General features: G+C 40.9%; 4 protein-coding genes across 5 annotated transcripts; 2 read left to right on the top strand and 2 right to left on the bottom strand.

The window, feature by feature from the left end:
- Nucleotides 1-2,501: 2,501 nt before the first annotated feature.
- On the bottom strand, nt 2,502-4,700 carry Jon74E (Jonah 74E). The gene is made up of 5 exons (XM_068292961.1): nt 4,566-4,700; nt 4,136-4,500; nt 3,524-4,072; nt 3,198-3,460; nt 2,502-3,133 (listed from the first exon to the last, which is right to left on the bottom strand). The coding sequence occupies exons 3-5, from the start codon at nt 3,751-3,753 to the stop codon at nt 2,814-2,816; spliced, it is 813 nt and encodes a 270-aa protein (XP_068149062.1). The 5' UTR covers nt 3,754-4,072; nt 4,136-4,500; nt 4,566-4,700; the 3' UTR covers nt 2,502-2,813.
- CycT (Cyclin T) lies at nt 4,535-13,354 on the bottom strand. The gene is made up of 4 exons (XM_068292957.1): nt 12,034-13,354; nt 11,909-11,954; nt 10,805-11,424; nt 4,535-10,735 (listed from the first exon to the last, which is right to left on the bottom strand). The coding sequence occupies exons 1-4, from the start codon at nt 12,653-12,655 to the stop codon at nt 8,433-8,435; spliced, it is 3,591 nt and encodes a 1,196-aa protein (XP_068149058.1). The 5' UTR covers nt 12,656-13,354; the 3' UTR covers nt 4,535-8,432.
- On the top strand, nt 4,538-5,431 carry LOC137579252 (brachyurin). Its single transcript, XM_068292962.1, has one exon. The coding sequence runs from the start codon at nt 4,576-4,578 to the stop codon at nt 5,386-5,388; it is 813 nt and encodes a 270-aa protein (XP_068149063.1). The 5' UTR covers nt 4,538-4,575; the 3' UTR covers nt 5,389-5,431.
- Nucleotides 13,355-13,593: 239 nt separating the features above from the next.
- Dhps (Deoxyhypusine synthase) lies at nt 13,594-15,059 on the top strand. 2 transcript variants are annotated; one of them, XM_068292959.1, is made up of 2 exons: nt 13,594-14,001; nt 14,047-15,059. In XM_068292959.1, exons 1-2 carry the CDS (start codon nt 13,789-13,791, stop codon nt 14,926-14,928), a joined length of 1,095 nt encoding a protein of 364 aa, XP_068149060.1. In that variant the 5' UTR covers nt 13,594-13,788; the 3' UTR covers nt 14,929-15,059. The 2 variants fall into 2 exon arrangements, with proteins under 2 accessions (XP_068149060.1, XP_068149061.1); XM_068292960.1 differs by having other exon boundaries at nt 13,865-14,001; nt 14,058-15,059.
- The last annotated feature ends 1,190 nt before the right edge of the window (nt 15,060-16,249 follow it).

Here is a 16,249-nt window from a genome sequence, read left to right on the forward strand (position 1 = left end):
ACTACAATCTGACCGAAGGACATCCAGATCGTCCTTTAAATGACCGAGTTATAAGGACATTTGTAGTTTTTTGTCACTTTTTTGCCATTTTTCTGACCTCCCCCCTTACAAAAATTCGAGCAATATTTTTGGAAGGATATTGAAAAATCCTTGAATGCAGATCGATAGTCCTGATCCAGGAGGCCCCAAAAAAGGATGTCCTGGCGAAATCGATCAATGTCCTGCCGAGATATGGCCATGACAAAATTATCCTTTTTTCGTTTTTTAGCTCTAGAATCCACAAATCCTGGCGCAGGACGAAAGGATATGGATTCGTTGAAAGTCCTTGATGATCTCTATCGATTGGCATCAAAAAAAGTTAGGGTCATCTAGCAGGACATGAAATTTTCTAAAAAGGTCCTTTTTCTCTGCTACTTTAAAGACATTCCAGGACATGGCAAGGGCAAACGACGCGCATTGACAAGCCACAGGAAATACAAATCATCCTTCGAATGACTGAGTTATGAGCACTTTTCTGCTTTTTGGACTTATAATTTTTTAGCTTATTGAACAAGGAATTGAAATTTATGTAGCATACTTTAAAGGTGAATAAACTGACTTGCTAAAAAAAATTTGCATTTGAATTTAACTGCCAGGCGGGTTTTTTGAATTTAGCGGGCAAAGAAAAACCAAATTTCGAAGTTTTAACGACCAAATTTGCACTGCAGAAAATATGAAGTACCAGGCCAACAGAAATACTTAGTAGGCGGCTGCTTTAAAATTTTTTTCAGATGTGTAACGGACTTTTGGGCATTTGAATTTTTAAATTAAACCGCCAGGCGGGATTTTTGAATTTGGCGGGCAGCGAAATTTGATCTTTTAACTACGAAATTCGCACTGGAGAAAATATGAAGTACCAGGCCAACAGAATTACTTAGTAGGCGGCTGCTTTAAAATTTTTTCAGATGTGTAACGGACTTTTGGGCATTTGAATTTTTAAATTAAACCGCCAGGCGGGATTTTTGAATTTGGCGGGCAGCGAAATTTGATCTTTTAACTACGAAATTCGCACTGGAGAAAATATGAAGTACCAGGCCAACAGAATTACTTAGTAGGCGGCTGCTTTAAAATTTTTTTCAGATGTGTAACGGACTTTTGGGCATTTGAATTTTTAAATTAAACCGCCAGGCGGGATTTTTGAATTTGGCGGGCAGCGAAATTTGATCTTTTAACTACGAAATTCGCACTGGAGAAAATATGAAGTACCAGGCCAACAGAATTACTTAGTAGGCGGCTGCTTTAAAATTTTTTTCAGATGTGTAACGGACTTTTGGGCATTTGAATTTTTAAATTAAACCGCCAGGCGGGATTTTTGAATTTGGCGGGCAGCGAAATTTGATCTTTTAACTACGAAATTCGCACTGGAGAAAATATGAAGTACCAGGCCAACAGAATTACTTAGTAGGCGGCTAGATTAAATTTATTTCAAAAAGTCCTTAAAACTCGGTCATTTCAAGGACGATCAGGATGTCCTTCGGTCAGATTGTAGTCCTTCATGATCCAAATCGACTGACACTATCAGATCCTGGAATGTCCTTTTGGGAACCGAGATAAAAGGACTTTTTTGTTTACTTAAAAATAGCAAATATCTCGCGAGTCCTTTAAAGGATCAAGACGAAAGTGGTGTCACACGATTCCAATCATCAAGGACCATAGATGGTGCAAAGGACATCTTGATAGTCCTGCGGAGAGCTGAGATATCAAGGATTTTGTGGTTTTCTCCAGAATTTTTGCTCTTTTGGTTCAGTTTGGGACTTGGAAAAAAATACAAGTCAAAGAAACAGAAAAGTGCTCATAACTCGGCCATTTCAAGGTGGATTTTCATATGCTGGGGCCTCATGGAATTCCTTGTCCACGCGCGGACAAGGCATCAATTGGCATCCCCCCCGAAATTAGAGCAAGTTCCTTTTCTGCTAATTTATTTTTAGTATTTTACTAATAAAAACCTATTTTAAATTATTATTTTAAGATAGAGCTAAGATATAGGTATTTTATCATAAGCAAACACAGATTTTATCCTTTTTAAATCAATAAATATGAATTTTACAAATTAACTTACATCGACTTTTTTTCGAAAACTCATAAAAACCTTAAACATCGGGAACATCAAAAACTAAAATTTAGCCAATTTTCTGAAAAAATAAACGCCATGTTTTTTTTTTTTTTTTTTTGAAAGTCGAGTGGAAAATACATTTTAGAAATATCGAAATTTTAGGATACAAATTCTTGAAATCGTTTCGAAATTGGCCAAATTTGTCTGAGGAAACTACACAGATTGATTTAAAATCGTATTGAAATGAAAACTTCTCAAAACCATTTACTTTTATTTCCATTCATAAACACATTTTCAAATGCAAATGGCAACTTCGAATGTATCATATTACTTGATTAATTTTTGTGATATTTGTAAAAATTAAAAGGCTTCAAAACGAAAAAATAAACAAAAATTGAAAAGCTTTAAGTTTTGCAAATTTTTAGGAAGTATATTATTTAAATTTATGCCTAATTGCTTGTTGTATTTGTATTCCGGGCAATTGTCAACCGACACAGAAGTGTGTATTTCCTATTGTTTAACATTCTTAGATAAATCCTTTACAATGGCAAAAAGGAGACCCGCTCATTCTTGACATCAGGATTTAGAAATGTATAATTTCGCCTGCGGTAAATTAGTATTTCTGTCATGGCTATGAATGAAAGTGAATTGAATATAAGATGAATTTACGAATATCTTTTAGAAACATATTTGTTTTTGGTATCTCTACATTCCGCGGATCCTATGACTGGGAATTGCCGACACCGCTGACTGCGGCAATCCAATCCAGGTAGGCGGTGACACGAGTAAAAACCGATGGATAGCCCTGAGTGCAACCAGATTTCTTTCCATATGACGTGACGCCAATCAGGATTTCAGCGTTTTGAGTATGATCGAAGTATGTTAGAGGACCTCCGGAGTCACCAGTGCAGGTGGATTGGCCGCCAGTTGTATCCATGCAGATGTTGGTGGGTTTCACGTTGGCATAGGTATATATGCAATCCTCATTCGACTCCACATAACGCACCACGTAGCGCAGTTCGTTCGATATCGCTGTGGACACTGTGTGAAAAGAAGATCGAGATGAATCTAGAAACGATGGTGGATTCGGAATGAGATAGCTAACCATCGTTAATGCGACCCCATCCTGAGGTGGTGGCCATCTTATAGTCATAGCTGGCATAACTTGAGGCGATTGCGGGCAACTTGATGGGCTTGATGCAACCACTGAGAATGGCCGGCTGTGGCAGCTTCAGCAGGGCTATGTCATTCTCCAAAGTTTTCGTATTCCAATCGGGATGCAGTTGAATGCTCGGATCAAACGATTTCATTAGCTGCTGCGGCGCCAGACGTTGCACTCCACCCAAGTAGTACACAATGGCTATGGCTCTGATGGGGCGAAAAACGGAAAAGTCAATGTGGAACAAATTAGAAAGCTTTGGACTAACTTACTCCTCCACGCAATGGGCAGCAGTTAGGACATATTCCTCGGATATTAGACTGCCGCCACACCAACTGAATAAACTGTTCTGCTCCTCGATGCTGAGACCCACTTGGTGGGGAAATTGACTCTCGGTGGCCACCATCCCGCCGGCTATGCGACCTTGCGAAACCAGTTCATCATTGGGTCGCGACTGAGTTAGGCCAATTGTTAGAGCAATAATCAGGGGAGCGAAGAGCATGTTGATGGTAGACCATATATTATACCACTAAGGCAGCTAAGCCACTCGATGGAGATTTTATTTTTGAATGGGGCATATCGATTGGCCATTTTTGTTGCCGTCGTCACAATGGGTATATAATGCCCAATTGGAGGAATTATCATTAGAAGAAATCTCAACGCCACTTGAATATTGTATTTGTTTAAGAAATACATATGTTCTGCTCTTCAGTTACTATTGATAAGGATTCTTTTCAGATGATAGATGGGGTGTTCCCAAAATGCCATTTCGCCATGGTTCCTCTGCAATGGAAATTATATCCGTGTGTGATATCTGCTTTCTAAAACGAAAATATATAATTAAAATTAATTTCAATTCTTTCCGAACAAACATTTATACGTACATATCTGATATATCATGCGATTTTGTAAGAGTATTCATTTGTCTTGTGTCTCTTCTTATCATTTAAAGTGCTTACTTAGCAAGAAATTGTTTGTATTGGGGTTCGGTAATTAAGATTTTCAATGCTCTACTCTTAAGTATTTATATATATGTATGTATGTACCTGTCTGATCCACACTGTGGCCCTTGCCTTGCTCTATTATTTAAGAATTTCAGGGTCGAGTGATTCATCCATATAATGTGTCCATTTGACGAAGCTCAAGTTGGGTGTAATCCCAAACAGGTGAATTACATATGTAGGTATATGATATTAACAACAATCTATTTGATGGTCAAGGACCTAGATAAGATACGCCCTTCCAAGTTCTGTATAAATGCAGAATTCGATTTTGATTTGGACTTTATTTAATTTATTACTCTGCAATACATACATATATCAGCATGGAGGCGTTTTTGGTGTTCCTACTGGTCTGGGCCTCTCACCCCCTTCTAATGGTCAATGGCGAAGATTATAATGCTCGCATTACCAATGGCAATCTGGCTGAAGTTGGCCAATTTCCATATCAGGCTGGATTGAATGTGTCCTTTGGCAATTCATCGAGCACCTGGTGCGGTGGCACTTTGATCTCACATCGTTGGATCGTTACGGCGGCGCATTGCCTGGACGGGGCCGAGTCGGTTCATGTTTATCTGGGCGCCACCAATATCAGTGATCTGACAGAGCCCGGCCAGCGGCATTTCATTGTGGATCAATCGGGCATCGTTGTCCATGCCAATTGGACCAAGAGCACTGTGACCAATGATATCTCCTTGATAAAGCTGCCCAGATTGATTGCCTACTCGCCCACCATAGGAGCGGCCATTCTGCCAAGGCTTGTGAATGGTTCCTACTCCCTGTACGAACAGCAGACTGCCTATGCCTCGGGCTGGGGACGTGACAGCGATGGCTCGGACTCGGTCTCACCTGTCCTCCGCTATGTGGCCATGCCGGTGATGCCCCATGTCCTGTGTCGCATGTATTGGAGTGGCGCCGTCTCCGATAAAATGATCTGCATGAGCACCAGCAGTGGCAAATCCACTTGCCATGGCGACTCTGGTGGTCCGCTCGTCTACAGGGATGGCAACTCAAGCTATCTAATTGGCACCACCTCATTCGGCACCTCCATGGGCTGTGAAGTTGGTTTCCCGGCTGTCTTTACCCGCATCACCAGCTATTTGGAATGGATTCGGGAGCACATACCCGACTTACCATAGTTCAAGTCAATTAATAAATAAATCGACCAAAAAAAAAAAAAAACAGTTTATTAATTTTGATTTTTTTTTTCTGATTTTTTTGTTTGTTTATTTTTACGTTTTTTTTGTTTTTGTTTTTTTTTTTGTTTTCTTTTTTTTGTGGATTTTTCTCATTTTGTTTGTTGTCCGGTTTTTTGTTTGTTGGTTGAAATCAATTTGTCGCATTTGGAATTCATCGCGGAAACGTCTCAAAATTTTCGAGTGAATTCATTTTCGAAACACAGCCAATTCCAATGAAACCCGAAAACTTTGCGCGTATCCCCACGAATCCATAAGGACAAACTGGGTTTTTTCTTTTTCTTGTATTATTCATACTTAAATTGTATGTATGTTTGTATGTATATGTGTGTGTGTGTGTGTGTGTTTGTATGTACAAAACTTAAAATATAAAAAGGTTTTCTGTGTTTGATTGTTTTTGTTTTGTTTTGTTTTTTTTTTTTGGGAGGGAGAGGGAAGGGGAATAAGGAATGGGGAGAGGAATCGAATATATATATATATTTATAGGAAAATGAAAATAGAAAATTTAGTGTGGTTTTTTTTTTGTTTTTTAGCCGCAATAGAAGTAAAGAAAACGTGAATCGGATCGTTGGATTCGCCATCGGGATTTCCTTTGAAAACTTAAATTAAATTCTGTGAATGTCTATGTGTATGTGTGTGTGTGTAGGGGTGGGTGAGTGAGTGGGTGTGTCTAGATGTATGTATGTTCAAGTGTGGATAGTATAGTAGCTACATATGTATGTATGGGTTTGTTTGGGAGGGGGGAGGGGTTTGTTGTTGTTTTTTGCTTTGCTTGCAGCTTAATGCAATAATCTTAGAAATCGAATATACGAATAAGTGTTGGAAAAAACACGCTTTAACTTTTCCGCTTTTAGTCAAAAATTACATAAAATTTCATATTCCTTTCGTTTTTGTTTTTTTTTTTTTTTGTTATTTGTTTTAGTTTTTCTTTTTTTTTTTTTTTGTTTGTTTGTTTTGTTTTTCTTACTTTATCTTTTTGAATAGAATTTTCTTTTGTTGTTGTTGTTTTTGTTACTTAGTTGTCTATATAACTTTTGTGTTCATATACATACACATACACATATATACATATATATGCACACATATGCATATATATAATCATTTTATATAATCTTTAGCTTATTGTTAGTTTTGCTTGCTTTTAAATAATATTTCGTTAAACATTTTCTTATCCTTCTATCGCATTCTGTTCATGAATTTTCTTTTGTTTTGTTTTGTTTTACTTTGCACAACAATTTTTAGGTATTTTGTCTTCGCTTTGTTTGTATTTTGTTTTGTTTTTTCGTTCTATTAATTTCATATTCTCTTTTGAAGTGTTTTTTTTTTCTTCTTAATAACTTGTTTGGATTTTTGTTTGTGTTGTGTATTTGTCGGCGATGCAAGGTAATTAATAATATATATTAAAACAAATGAAAGCTACGACAAAAGTTTTAAGATATGACTTTATCTTCCGTCTCGCTCGCTTTCGCAGAAACAATTTTCTTTACACTAAAAATATATATATATAATTATTCATATATATTTCCATATAGATTAATAAAAAAAAACACGCAATTAAGAATTATTTTGCTTTCTTTCTTGGAAGGGGGTGGAGACATTTGGGGATGTGGGTGTGGCAGGGGCAAAGGGAGAAACTACAATTAAATAAAAAAAAAAAATTAAAAAAAAAACTGAATTAACTTGGCTAACTAAATGTTTAATTTTGTTGCATTTAGCTGTAGTTATTTTTGTTGTTGTGTAAATATCCTTGCAGGGGCAGGGGCATGCTTCTTATTCTTACAGTGGATTTCAGTTGCATAAATTCGGACTATTACTTCGTTAAGTCGTCGTCTGATGTTCTGCCTAATAAACGACTGAATTTCGATCGAGTTGCGATCGAATAACTATATCTCGTAAAAAGGATCACAAGTGAAAGGTCTCGCCTCAAATGATCGGCAAGACTTGTGGCTTAGCAAGGGTATTTGAAAATTCGGTGTAACCAAATTTAGTTTGCTTTCTATTTTTGTTTTGTGTTTTGTTGTTTTTTTTTGGACGACTCACTTAATAGCAACAGGTTTTCTATACTAAGAACTTAAATAATTTAATATGCAATTTGTTGTTGTTAATTCTTTCGTTTTCTTTTGGCGTCAATAATTTTGAATTAAAGCGCTGGCTTTATATAGGTGAGTGAGTAAGTGTGTGTGTGTGTATGTATGTTTGTTTGTTAATTAATTTGTGTTGTAATTAGATTATTTTCTTGATTTGCATTTAGTTTTCTTGAGGGGCCGTAATTTGCTAAGCGGAAGTTGGTTCTATATATAATATACATATTATATATATAATTATCCGTTGTGTGTGAACTATATACAGCAGATCCCATTGGGATTGTTATAGATGTGTGTGTGTGTGTGTGCTAGATGATTTGCTAACTTAAATGCTAGACGGCCATTATGATGCGTAGTTACTCTCTAATCTGAGACGAGTGTAGTGCCTAGATTTTGTCTGATATTGGTATTCATTATCTTTCTAACGATTTGAATGCCCACTTAAGCCAACAATTGGTTTACAACTATGCTTGATACATTATATATATATATCTGTATCTGTATCTGTATGTATGTATGTAGAGGGGTATTGTATATATATATATATATATATATAGTTTTATAATTATAAATTAATTAATGCTGTACAGATGTTACTTTATCTCTCGTTCCCTTCCTCTTTTACATCTATATTGTTGTTGTTGAGTGGTTTTTGTTTCGTTTTGTTAGTGATTTAAGGAGACTAATCAATCAATCAATTGATCATTTATCGTTTATCTATTTCAAGAAATTGCTGCTGTTCCGGTATCTCTCTGTTTTGCTTAATCCAAATGAATCAATAATAACTTAGTTTACTAATGCATCTCTCAAACAAATTCTAACAGCTATATCGTATATTTATATATATCTATTATTGTTATAGATTAAAAAAAAGTGGGTTTGGGGCGTCTATGTGTGGGCCTACTACTTCTTGTTGTAGACGGGCAAAGCAGTCGGCGGAGCCAGGCCCATGCCGATGCCACTAGCTGCTGATGAATTTGGATTAACCATATTGCCTGGGGCCATCATTTGCAGGGATGAGGCTCCAGTTGCGGAGGAGGAGGAGTTAGCAGCATTTGGTGCGGCGCCAGCACCGCCTAATGGATTATAAACGCCACCAGCGCCGCCGCCAGCTCCATTGTATTTAGAATAATCTTGACTTTTACTCTTTTTGCTCTCCTTGTCCCGATCTCGATCACTGTGTTTCCTCTTGCTGCTGCTGCTGCTACTTGTGCTGGTGCCGGAGGAGGAGGTGTTTGTGTTGCTAACTGCCCCACTAATGGTTAGATATGAGGCAATGGCCGCATGATTGCCACCTCTATCGGAAGAGGATGACGTGCCGCGGACATGATCAGCATAGGAGCTACTGCTGCTAGTGGGCAAACCGGCTGCTGTGGAATAATTGTTCGGTTCCACCTTGTTTTTGCTTATCTTTAACTTAAGCGGAGGAGCAGCTGCCATAGCAGGAGGAGCTTGCACTTGCATACTACCATTGGGATTCGCTGTGGACGCCGTGTTCGTTTTGATCACCAGCTTGAGTGAATCGTTGGGTAATGAAGTGTCTTTACTACTGCTGCTACTACTTCGGTCCTTTTGCTTATCCTTTTTGTGTTTCTTGCGCTCCTCCTTCTCCGATTTGTCCTTGGATTTGTCCTTCTCCTTGTGTTTATGCTTATCCTTCTTTTTCTTCTTCTCTGATTTGCTGGCGCTCTCTTCTTTAATGTCACCGACGCCAACGGCCACGCCTCCGCTGCTGGTGAGCTTGGTAAGCCCAACAATATCCATTGGTGCGGCAGGAACGGTGGAGACTGATGAAAGATTGGGATTTACAGTCATCGGTTCCTTCTTGATGGCGACTGTTGTGGGTGGCATCGGTTCGAGCAGCTCAGCCGGTGGCTTCAGGCCAGGCATCGTGAGTGTGTCGGGTTTCAGAAGCGATGGATTCGACGGACAAAGTGACTCCTTGAGCAGACTACGCACTAAATCGGGAGTCGTTTCAATGCCATTCGACATACTCAGCGGTGTGGCTTGGTGCTTATCATCGTAACCTCCAGGATAGCCGGATGCATTGTCCACTTTGCGCATTTTCTCACGCGATATGGCCATGGCTTCGATATCGTCTAGCTTATTGAGCCCGTATTGGTTATCGTTGGCCCGCTTCAGGCTAGGATTGCCACCAGTCGAATCGAGTGGGGTATTGGGAAGCATGTCACTGCCATGGGGAGGCTTAATCTTGTGCGGCGGGAGCATAGGTTTAACCGAAGAAGTTCCACTGCCTCCTCCACTTGTGCCGCCGCCCATTGAAGGCATCGTTGGACGATGCTTATCCTTCTTGGTTGGCGTGAGGCGCTCCTTTTTCGGGCTCTCTTTGTCCCGTGGATTGTGATTGTTCAGCTTGTAGTCGTGACCAGGCGGTGCCGGTGCCGGTAATGCCGGCGGAGGTAGAAGCCCATTGTGGCTGTATGGAAACTCTTTTTTAATGTCATTCCATTCGGGACTGAATAAGGAGTTGGAGTTCTTCGATTGGTTGGCTGAGGATGCGTCCAGGGGCAATTGCGTTGATTGCTGCTGCTGCGGCGGCTGTTGCTGCAGATGATTATAGCCCTGGCTCTGGGAATAGGGCAGTTGCTGCTCAAACGGCGGCATACTGTGGACGGAGGAGCCGGATTTACTGCGATGGCCACCGCTATAGCCACCAGCCGATTGAGGAGCCGGTTGTGATCCACCATTGCTGCCGCCTGGATATCCTCCACGCGACATTAATGGATTATTTTGGGCACTATTATTACTACTATAGGGTGGAGGCGGTGCTTGCGGATACATTTTACTACTCTGCGACTTTTCCTTTGAGGATATATTTGCCGAGGACGATGATGATGATGAATTGGAGGCAGATGGATGCGTAGAAGGTGCCTGCTGCTGTGATTGCGGCTTGTTTATTGAGGGCATTTTGTGAGCACTATGCGATGGAATACCCACACCTGAAACACCCACTGGAGGCATACCCCGTGAGGATTTGTGATAATCCATGGGCATTGATGGCCGTCCTTGCTGTTGCTGCTGCTGGCTTGATGATGACGACGACGAAGCCGAGGAGGAGCTACCTCTTTGGCTGCTGCTACTACTACCACTGCCACCGCCACTGGTGGAAGAGCCTAAACTACCGCTACTACTCCGCTGATGGCTTGAGGGCAGGCGGTTATTATAGCCAGCCTTTGACTTGTGATCTGCAGCAAACAAGAGGAAAAAGATTTAGCTTAAGCTCTCCAGGACAGATTTTAATCAGTAGTACTTACCTGGGTGGGCCTCGGGCGGCAGACCGCCCGGATAATTTGGCAACTTGTGATTAGATGATGAAGATGAAGATGAGGAGGAGGAAGAGCCGCCACTACCTGGTACACCACCCACGGACGATGAACGTTGATGACTGCCATCGGTTCGTCGCTGTTGTGGCACCATTGATGGAGGCGGTAACAGTGATGATTGTTCCCGTTGATCCCGTTCTCGGTCACGTTCTCTATCCCGATCTCGATCCCGTTCACCGCGACTATCATTGCCATTGGCAAGCTCTATGTTGGAATGATAACCCTTGATCATCTCACCAATTTTCCAATCTTCCTTAGGCTTGTTATCCTTGCTATTCGACGATGTCCGATTGCTGGCTCCCTGGGCTATGGCCTTAATGGAATTTAGCTTCGATTTCAAGCGTGCCGGACTCTTCTCATAAATGGATATAAACTCATCGGTCAATTGTTTCAACAGTTCCAACGATACACTCTTGTCCACATAGTAGAACCAATGTTTTCCCTCGGTTGACTGTGGAATCTCCCAGCGAGACCATTTGCAGGCCAAGTAAATGCAGAAGCAGGCGACTACAGTTGGTCTATATTGCAGGCACATCGAGGTCAGATGGAGGCTACCCAAATGAAGCAATTAAACATTAAAATACATACATCGTAATATAGATATCAACATATTTAAAGCGTTTGTCTATGCCGCATTGGTAGAGTGGCTCAAGGATAACTTCGATTCGATCAGCGGATTTATGGTTCATTATAAATGTAAAATCCCAGAGAGAGTAAAAAAAACTGCGTGAATTTTTACTACTTTAACGCTCCGCAGGAGGAAACTGCATCTTTTTGTGAGCTCTTCTTGGAAAACAAAGCACCCAAGCTGGCAGGTAAAGGTCGATCTAGGTAAATATTAGGTAGATTGACTTTTCTTTTGCTAGTCAGGAATAAAAATCTCACATCTCCTCAGCGACTCCTTGGGATAGACAAACGCTTGGGATTACCAGCCAAAAAGCAGGACAAAATGAGGATGGATTGGATTGGATTGTGAAGCTTCATGGGAAGGTGTGGGGAGAAGCAGTCCACCCATTAGGGGTTAAGATTCTTTACCTGTTCGAGGCCAAAAAATAGGATGTCTGCGCCAGATCCTTGCATGCTAAAATACATATCACACATACAGATGATGAAATTACTCTGTAATTGGATTGGGGGAGAGTGGGGCAGATTGTGCCTACCTTTGACCAGCTGACAGGTGCGCACTACATGCGTATGCGGATGATCGATGGCCACATCGAATCCCAGTGTCTGCAGCAGGACATTCTCATTGAACACCAATTCCTGGGCCAGATCCGCATAGTTCTGGTCGGTCGTAGGGGGTAGACATTTATTAGCCGCCCGAATCACATGCTCTAGCTTGCGGGGTTGCTCCTCCACCTTGGCGGCCAGAAAGAGACTTGCCGATGCCATGGAATTACGATGGAAGTGGGTAAACGAGTGAAACGCATAAAACCGATGCATATAAACAATGGCCGTGTTGATGCACAATTGAGAGACTTGCAGTCGCTGGCCCATCTCCTGGATCAGATAGGCGGTCATCTGGCGGTATTGCAATTCATCATCGACCTTAATACCGCAACGTCGACTGGGCGAGTTGACAAGCTGATCAGTGGTGAAGTACCAGATTTTATCCTTTTCAAATGGCAAACTATTGCCCGGCGTTGCATTAGACGAGCCAGAAGTGCCGGCGGCTGAAGATGATGATGCGGACACGGATGTAGATGCAGTGGCTGTTGGTGCAGATGTGCTGGAGGAGGATGAGGAGCCGCCTGCGGGCATTGCCGTGGCCATGAGACTCATTGCGATTTGTGTGTTTGGTGTTGCCGTTTATAGAGAATTTCACGTGCTAGCCTCTTTATTGCGCACAATTCCAGATTTCCGTCCCTCACTCACTTACTCACTCGTTGTCACTCTCTCCCTCGCTCTTTCAATCACCCGCGCTCGCTCTCTCTCTTTCTCGCTCACTAGTTGTAGGAACTGTACGATGATGATGATGTTGAAGAAGAGGAGCGCTGCCTTTTCTTTGTTAGTGTGGCTGCTTCTGATGGCTTGGGAATTATGGTGCGGGATGATGCGGAAAGGAGCGGGTGACACATTTGTTTGACAAAAATTGACATAAACATTCGTTATTTACTGCTTTTACACAAAATTTTCCCAAATGTATGTGGCTGGCTGCTCTCCTTCTATGTTTGTATGCGTGGTTTTGTGTGTGTGAGTGGTGTTTATGTGTCTGTGTGTGTGTGGTGTGGTTTTCGTTTTCTGGAAACTGCGACTGCGACAAAAATGTAGAAAACGGGAGCGCGGGCACGGGGCGCGTGCAATAGCGACTTATGCAACTTTTAAATCAATTCATAGTTATTTGTTTTGGACACTTGGTTGCGTTTTTCGCAAAAACCATAACGCTTGTCGTTTATACCACTCGAATTAGTTTTTTTTCCACGCATCAGCACAGTATCACAAAAATCACAATTCACCGTTGTTGTTGTAGTTGTTGCTGTTGCGTAGACTGTCCGTCGTGATGACAAAATACTGGGTGAAATAAGGGTTAAAATACGGGTGAAATACCACTGTTATCGCTTATCGATAAGCTTGCCCCGATAATGTCACTTAACCGATAGATTTGTTCCGACAACGTCGATTAACCGATAGGTTTAGCTCCGAAATGTCGACTAATCGATAGCCGACAATCAATTCAAAATTGTCAAGTTATCGAAACTCGATAAATTGCTTGTTAAAACGCATGTTTTGATTTTGCCTTACTCCAAGCGAGGAAATATATTATTAAATTCGACAATAAATATTTGATTAAATGAATTCAGTCAAAACAAATATTCCATCGTCATAGATTTGGATTTCTTTTTTGTGTTTATGACTGTAGTAGAATACTTTTACCGGTTCTTTTGTATGCCTCGTTTGTTTACCTCGTGTTAATAATGTCCAGCGCAAGTGGTGAACCGGATGCAGGGATGTCCATATCCAAAGATGCTGTGCTAAAGAGAAGTAAGCCCTTAGCTGAGAATACACCTCAGGTGCAGGGCTATGACTTTAACCACGGTGTGGATTACAGCAAACTGTTTGAATCCTATGTAAACACCGGCTTTCAGGCTACCAATCTTGGCCTGGCCATCAAGGAAATAAACAGAATGGTAAGTTTTTAAAATTGAATAAACCGTTTTAACTGATTTTAATAGTTGGATTGCAGGGCCCAGCCTTTGGAACCAGATCAAGAAGACAGTCATGAGTCGGATGACTTTATACGCCGTCGCAGCAAGTGCACCATTTTCCTGGGCTACACATCTAATCTCGTGTCTTCAGGAATGCGAGAAACCCTGCGTTTTCTGGCCGAACATCGAATGATCGATGCCATTGTTACCACAGCAGGGGGCGTGGAGGAGGATTTTATTAAATGTTTAGCCCCCACCTATATGGGATCCTTCGAGCTTAGTGGAAAGGAACTTCGCGAGCGTGGCATAAACCGCATTGGAAATCTGCTGGTACCCAATGATAATTATTGCAAATTTGAAGATTGGCTAATGCCTCTGCTCGACGAGATGGTAGAAGAGCAGCGCACTAAAAGCACCGTTTGGTCGCCATCACGAATCATTCAGAGATTGGGCGAACGCATCGGGGATTCTAGTTCTATATACCATTGGACAGCCAAAAACCAAATTCCAGTCTTTTGTCCCGCTCTAACCGATGGCAGTTTGGGTGACATGATGTACTTCCATTCGTTTCGTCAGCCTGGTCTCGTAGTAGACATTCTGTCCGACTTAAGGCGTCTTAACACCATGGCCGTTAAGGCTGTCAACAGCGGCATGATCATTGTAGGCGGTGGTGTGATTAAACATCACATATGCAATGCAAATCTAATGAGAAATGGTGCCGATTTCTCGGTTTTCATCAATACAGCTTCGGAGTTTGATGGAAGCGATAGCGGAGCACGGCCAGATGAAGCAGTGTCATGGGGTAAAATCAAAAAGGATGCAACGCCAGTAAAGGTATATGCAGAAGCGAGTTTGGTATTTCCACTGATTGTTGCTGAAACGTTTGCCAAACGTCACTTTAGCAAGTAATTGACTTTAAAACTTTAAAAAAATCTTTAAGTCAATAGTCAATATTTGTGTGATAGAACCAAATGCTTGTTAAAGAGAATGCTGCAGAGATATTACAAACAATAAACAACATTTCTCTACATAATGAATAATTATTGTAACATTAATAATTCCGATTTTGAACCAACCAACTCTAAGCTTTTGATGAAGATACTATCCTATGCTTAATATTTTGTCGCTTGTGGATTTAAGACTATGAATTTTTGTTTAAAATGAATGACTTTTACACTGTTTCATAAAGTTGATCAGAAAAGCAAAGGAAAGAAAAAACACGTAGTCTGAGTGGATGATAGTTCTCTAGGACTTTTTTTTGCAACCCAAAATCTATTCATTTTACCAACATCAAGTGAAAGAAAGTTTTCGAAAAGTTGCACCATATCATCATTCCTCCCTTGACTGCACGACAATAGCTCAAAATATCGCACAAGTGTGGGGAGTAGAGTGGGTAACGAGCACAAAAATATGGAGAGGGAGAATGGAAAAGTTTCGTTTTTTTTTTTTTGGCTTTAATGATGCGAACACAGACGACACTGTAAAAAAGTTGAGCAAGAAAATTCGTTTTTCCTTTGCCGTTTGTCGGGAATGTGAAGGAAGCTTGGCGGTTACATTAGTGGTAGAAAATTAATGACAAATTTGTGGGCTTATGGCGGATGCGGATTCGGATGCATTGTTCTCACCCATGAAAAACAATTTCCGTCTGGCCAAGCGAACACAAAAAGTTGCTTCATATACATATATAATTATGTGTGTGTATGTATTTCACGATTCCCTGAGCTGGCAAATTTTTGCGTATTAGGTGCAAGGAAGTTTTTTGTGTAAATAAAATTGGATGGCGCAACTGTGACCACAACTTTGCCTCCTCCGGCATTTGAAATGGTCAACAAAAGTTGCATTTTTGCGGCACTTTATCTTCCCCAACTGTACACTGAAGTGCCCCAAATGCTTGCTACACTTGCTGTTGTTGCAACGTTTACATTTAGATGCGACTATAGCAGTAGCAACAACTCCCTCCAATGACGCTTAATGGCTTCCTGCTGTTGACAACTCGGCGCTAGACGATGGACACTTTGGAGACCAACTTCTTGAAAAGTATTTTTGTTAGAAAAGTGGGTGGTAAATTACTTTGCTTCATGTGGCAAAAGATCTAGAGTCTAGAGACTTATAAATATGAAAAGAACCGAAAGTACTTACATACCTACAGATATTTAGATTGGTTGGACTTACCTGTGTTTTGTTTGTTCCATTCATTTTGTTTTTTTTTTTTTTGACAAAGTATGAAGTT

Source organism: Drosophila tropicalis, unplaced genomic scaffold (genome assembly GCF_018151085.1).
Source record: "Drosophila tropicalis isolate 14030-0801.00 unplaced genomic scaffold, ASM1815108v1 contig_694, whole genome shotgun sequence".
Taxonomy (NCBI): Eukaryota; Metazoa; Arthropoda; class Insecta; order Diptera; family Drosophilidae; genus Drosophila; species Drosophila tropicalis.

Excerpts from the sequence above, each read along its gene's own strand:
- Jon74E (XM_068292961.1), bottom strand. The coding sequence starts at position 3,753 with ATGCTCTTCGCTCCCCTGATTATTGCTCTAACAATTGGCCTAACTCAG. Across the intron at positions 3,461-3,523 it reads GCTGCCCATTGCGTGGAGGA|AGCCATAGCCATTGTGTACT; the intron begins GTAAGTTAGTCC and ends TCGCCCCATCAG. Across the intron at positions 3,134-3,197 it reads ATGGGGTCGCATTAACGATG|TGTCCACAGCGATATCGAAC; the intron begins GTTAGCTATCTC and ends CTTTTCACACAG.
- CycT (XM_068292957.1), bottom strand. The coding sequence starts at position 12,655 with ATGAGTCTCATGGCCACGGCAATGCCCGCAGGCGGCTCCTCATCCTCC. Across the intron at positions 11,955-12,033 it reads CACCTGTCAGCTGGTCAAAG|CATGCAAGGATCTGGCGCAG; the intron begins GTAGGCACAATC and ends TATGTATTTTAG. Across the intron at positions 11,425-11,908 it reads TATTTTTTGGCCTCGAACAG|CCTCCATCTGACCTCGATGT; the intron begins GTAAAGAATCTT and ends TCATTTGGGTAG.
- LOC137579252 (XM_068292962.1), top strand. The coding sequence starts at position 4,576 with ATGGAGGCGTTTTTGGTGTTCCTACTGGTCTGGGCCTCTCACCCCCTT.
- Dhps (XM_068292959.1), top strand. The coding sequence starts at position 13,789 with ATGTCCAGCGCAAGTGGTGAACCGGATGCAGGGATGTCCATATCCAAA. Across the intron at positions 14,002-14,046 it reads TCAAGGAAATAAACAGAATG|TTGGATTGCAGGGCCCAGCC; the intron begins GTAAGTTTTTAA and ends TGATTTTAATAG.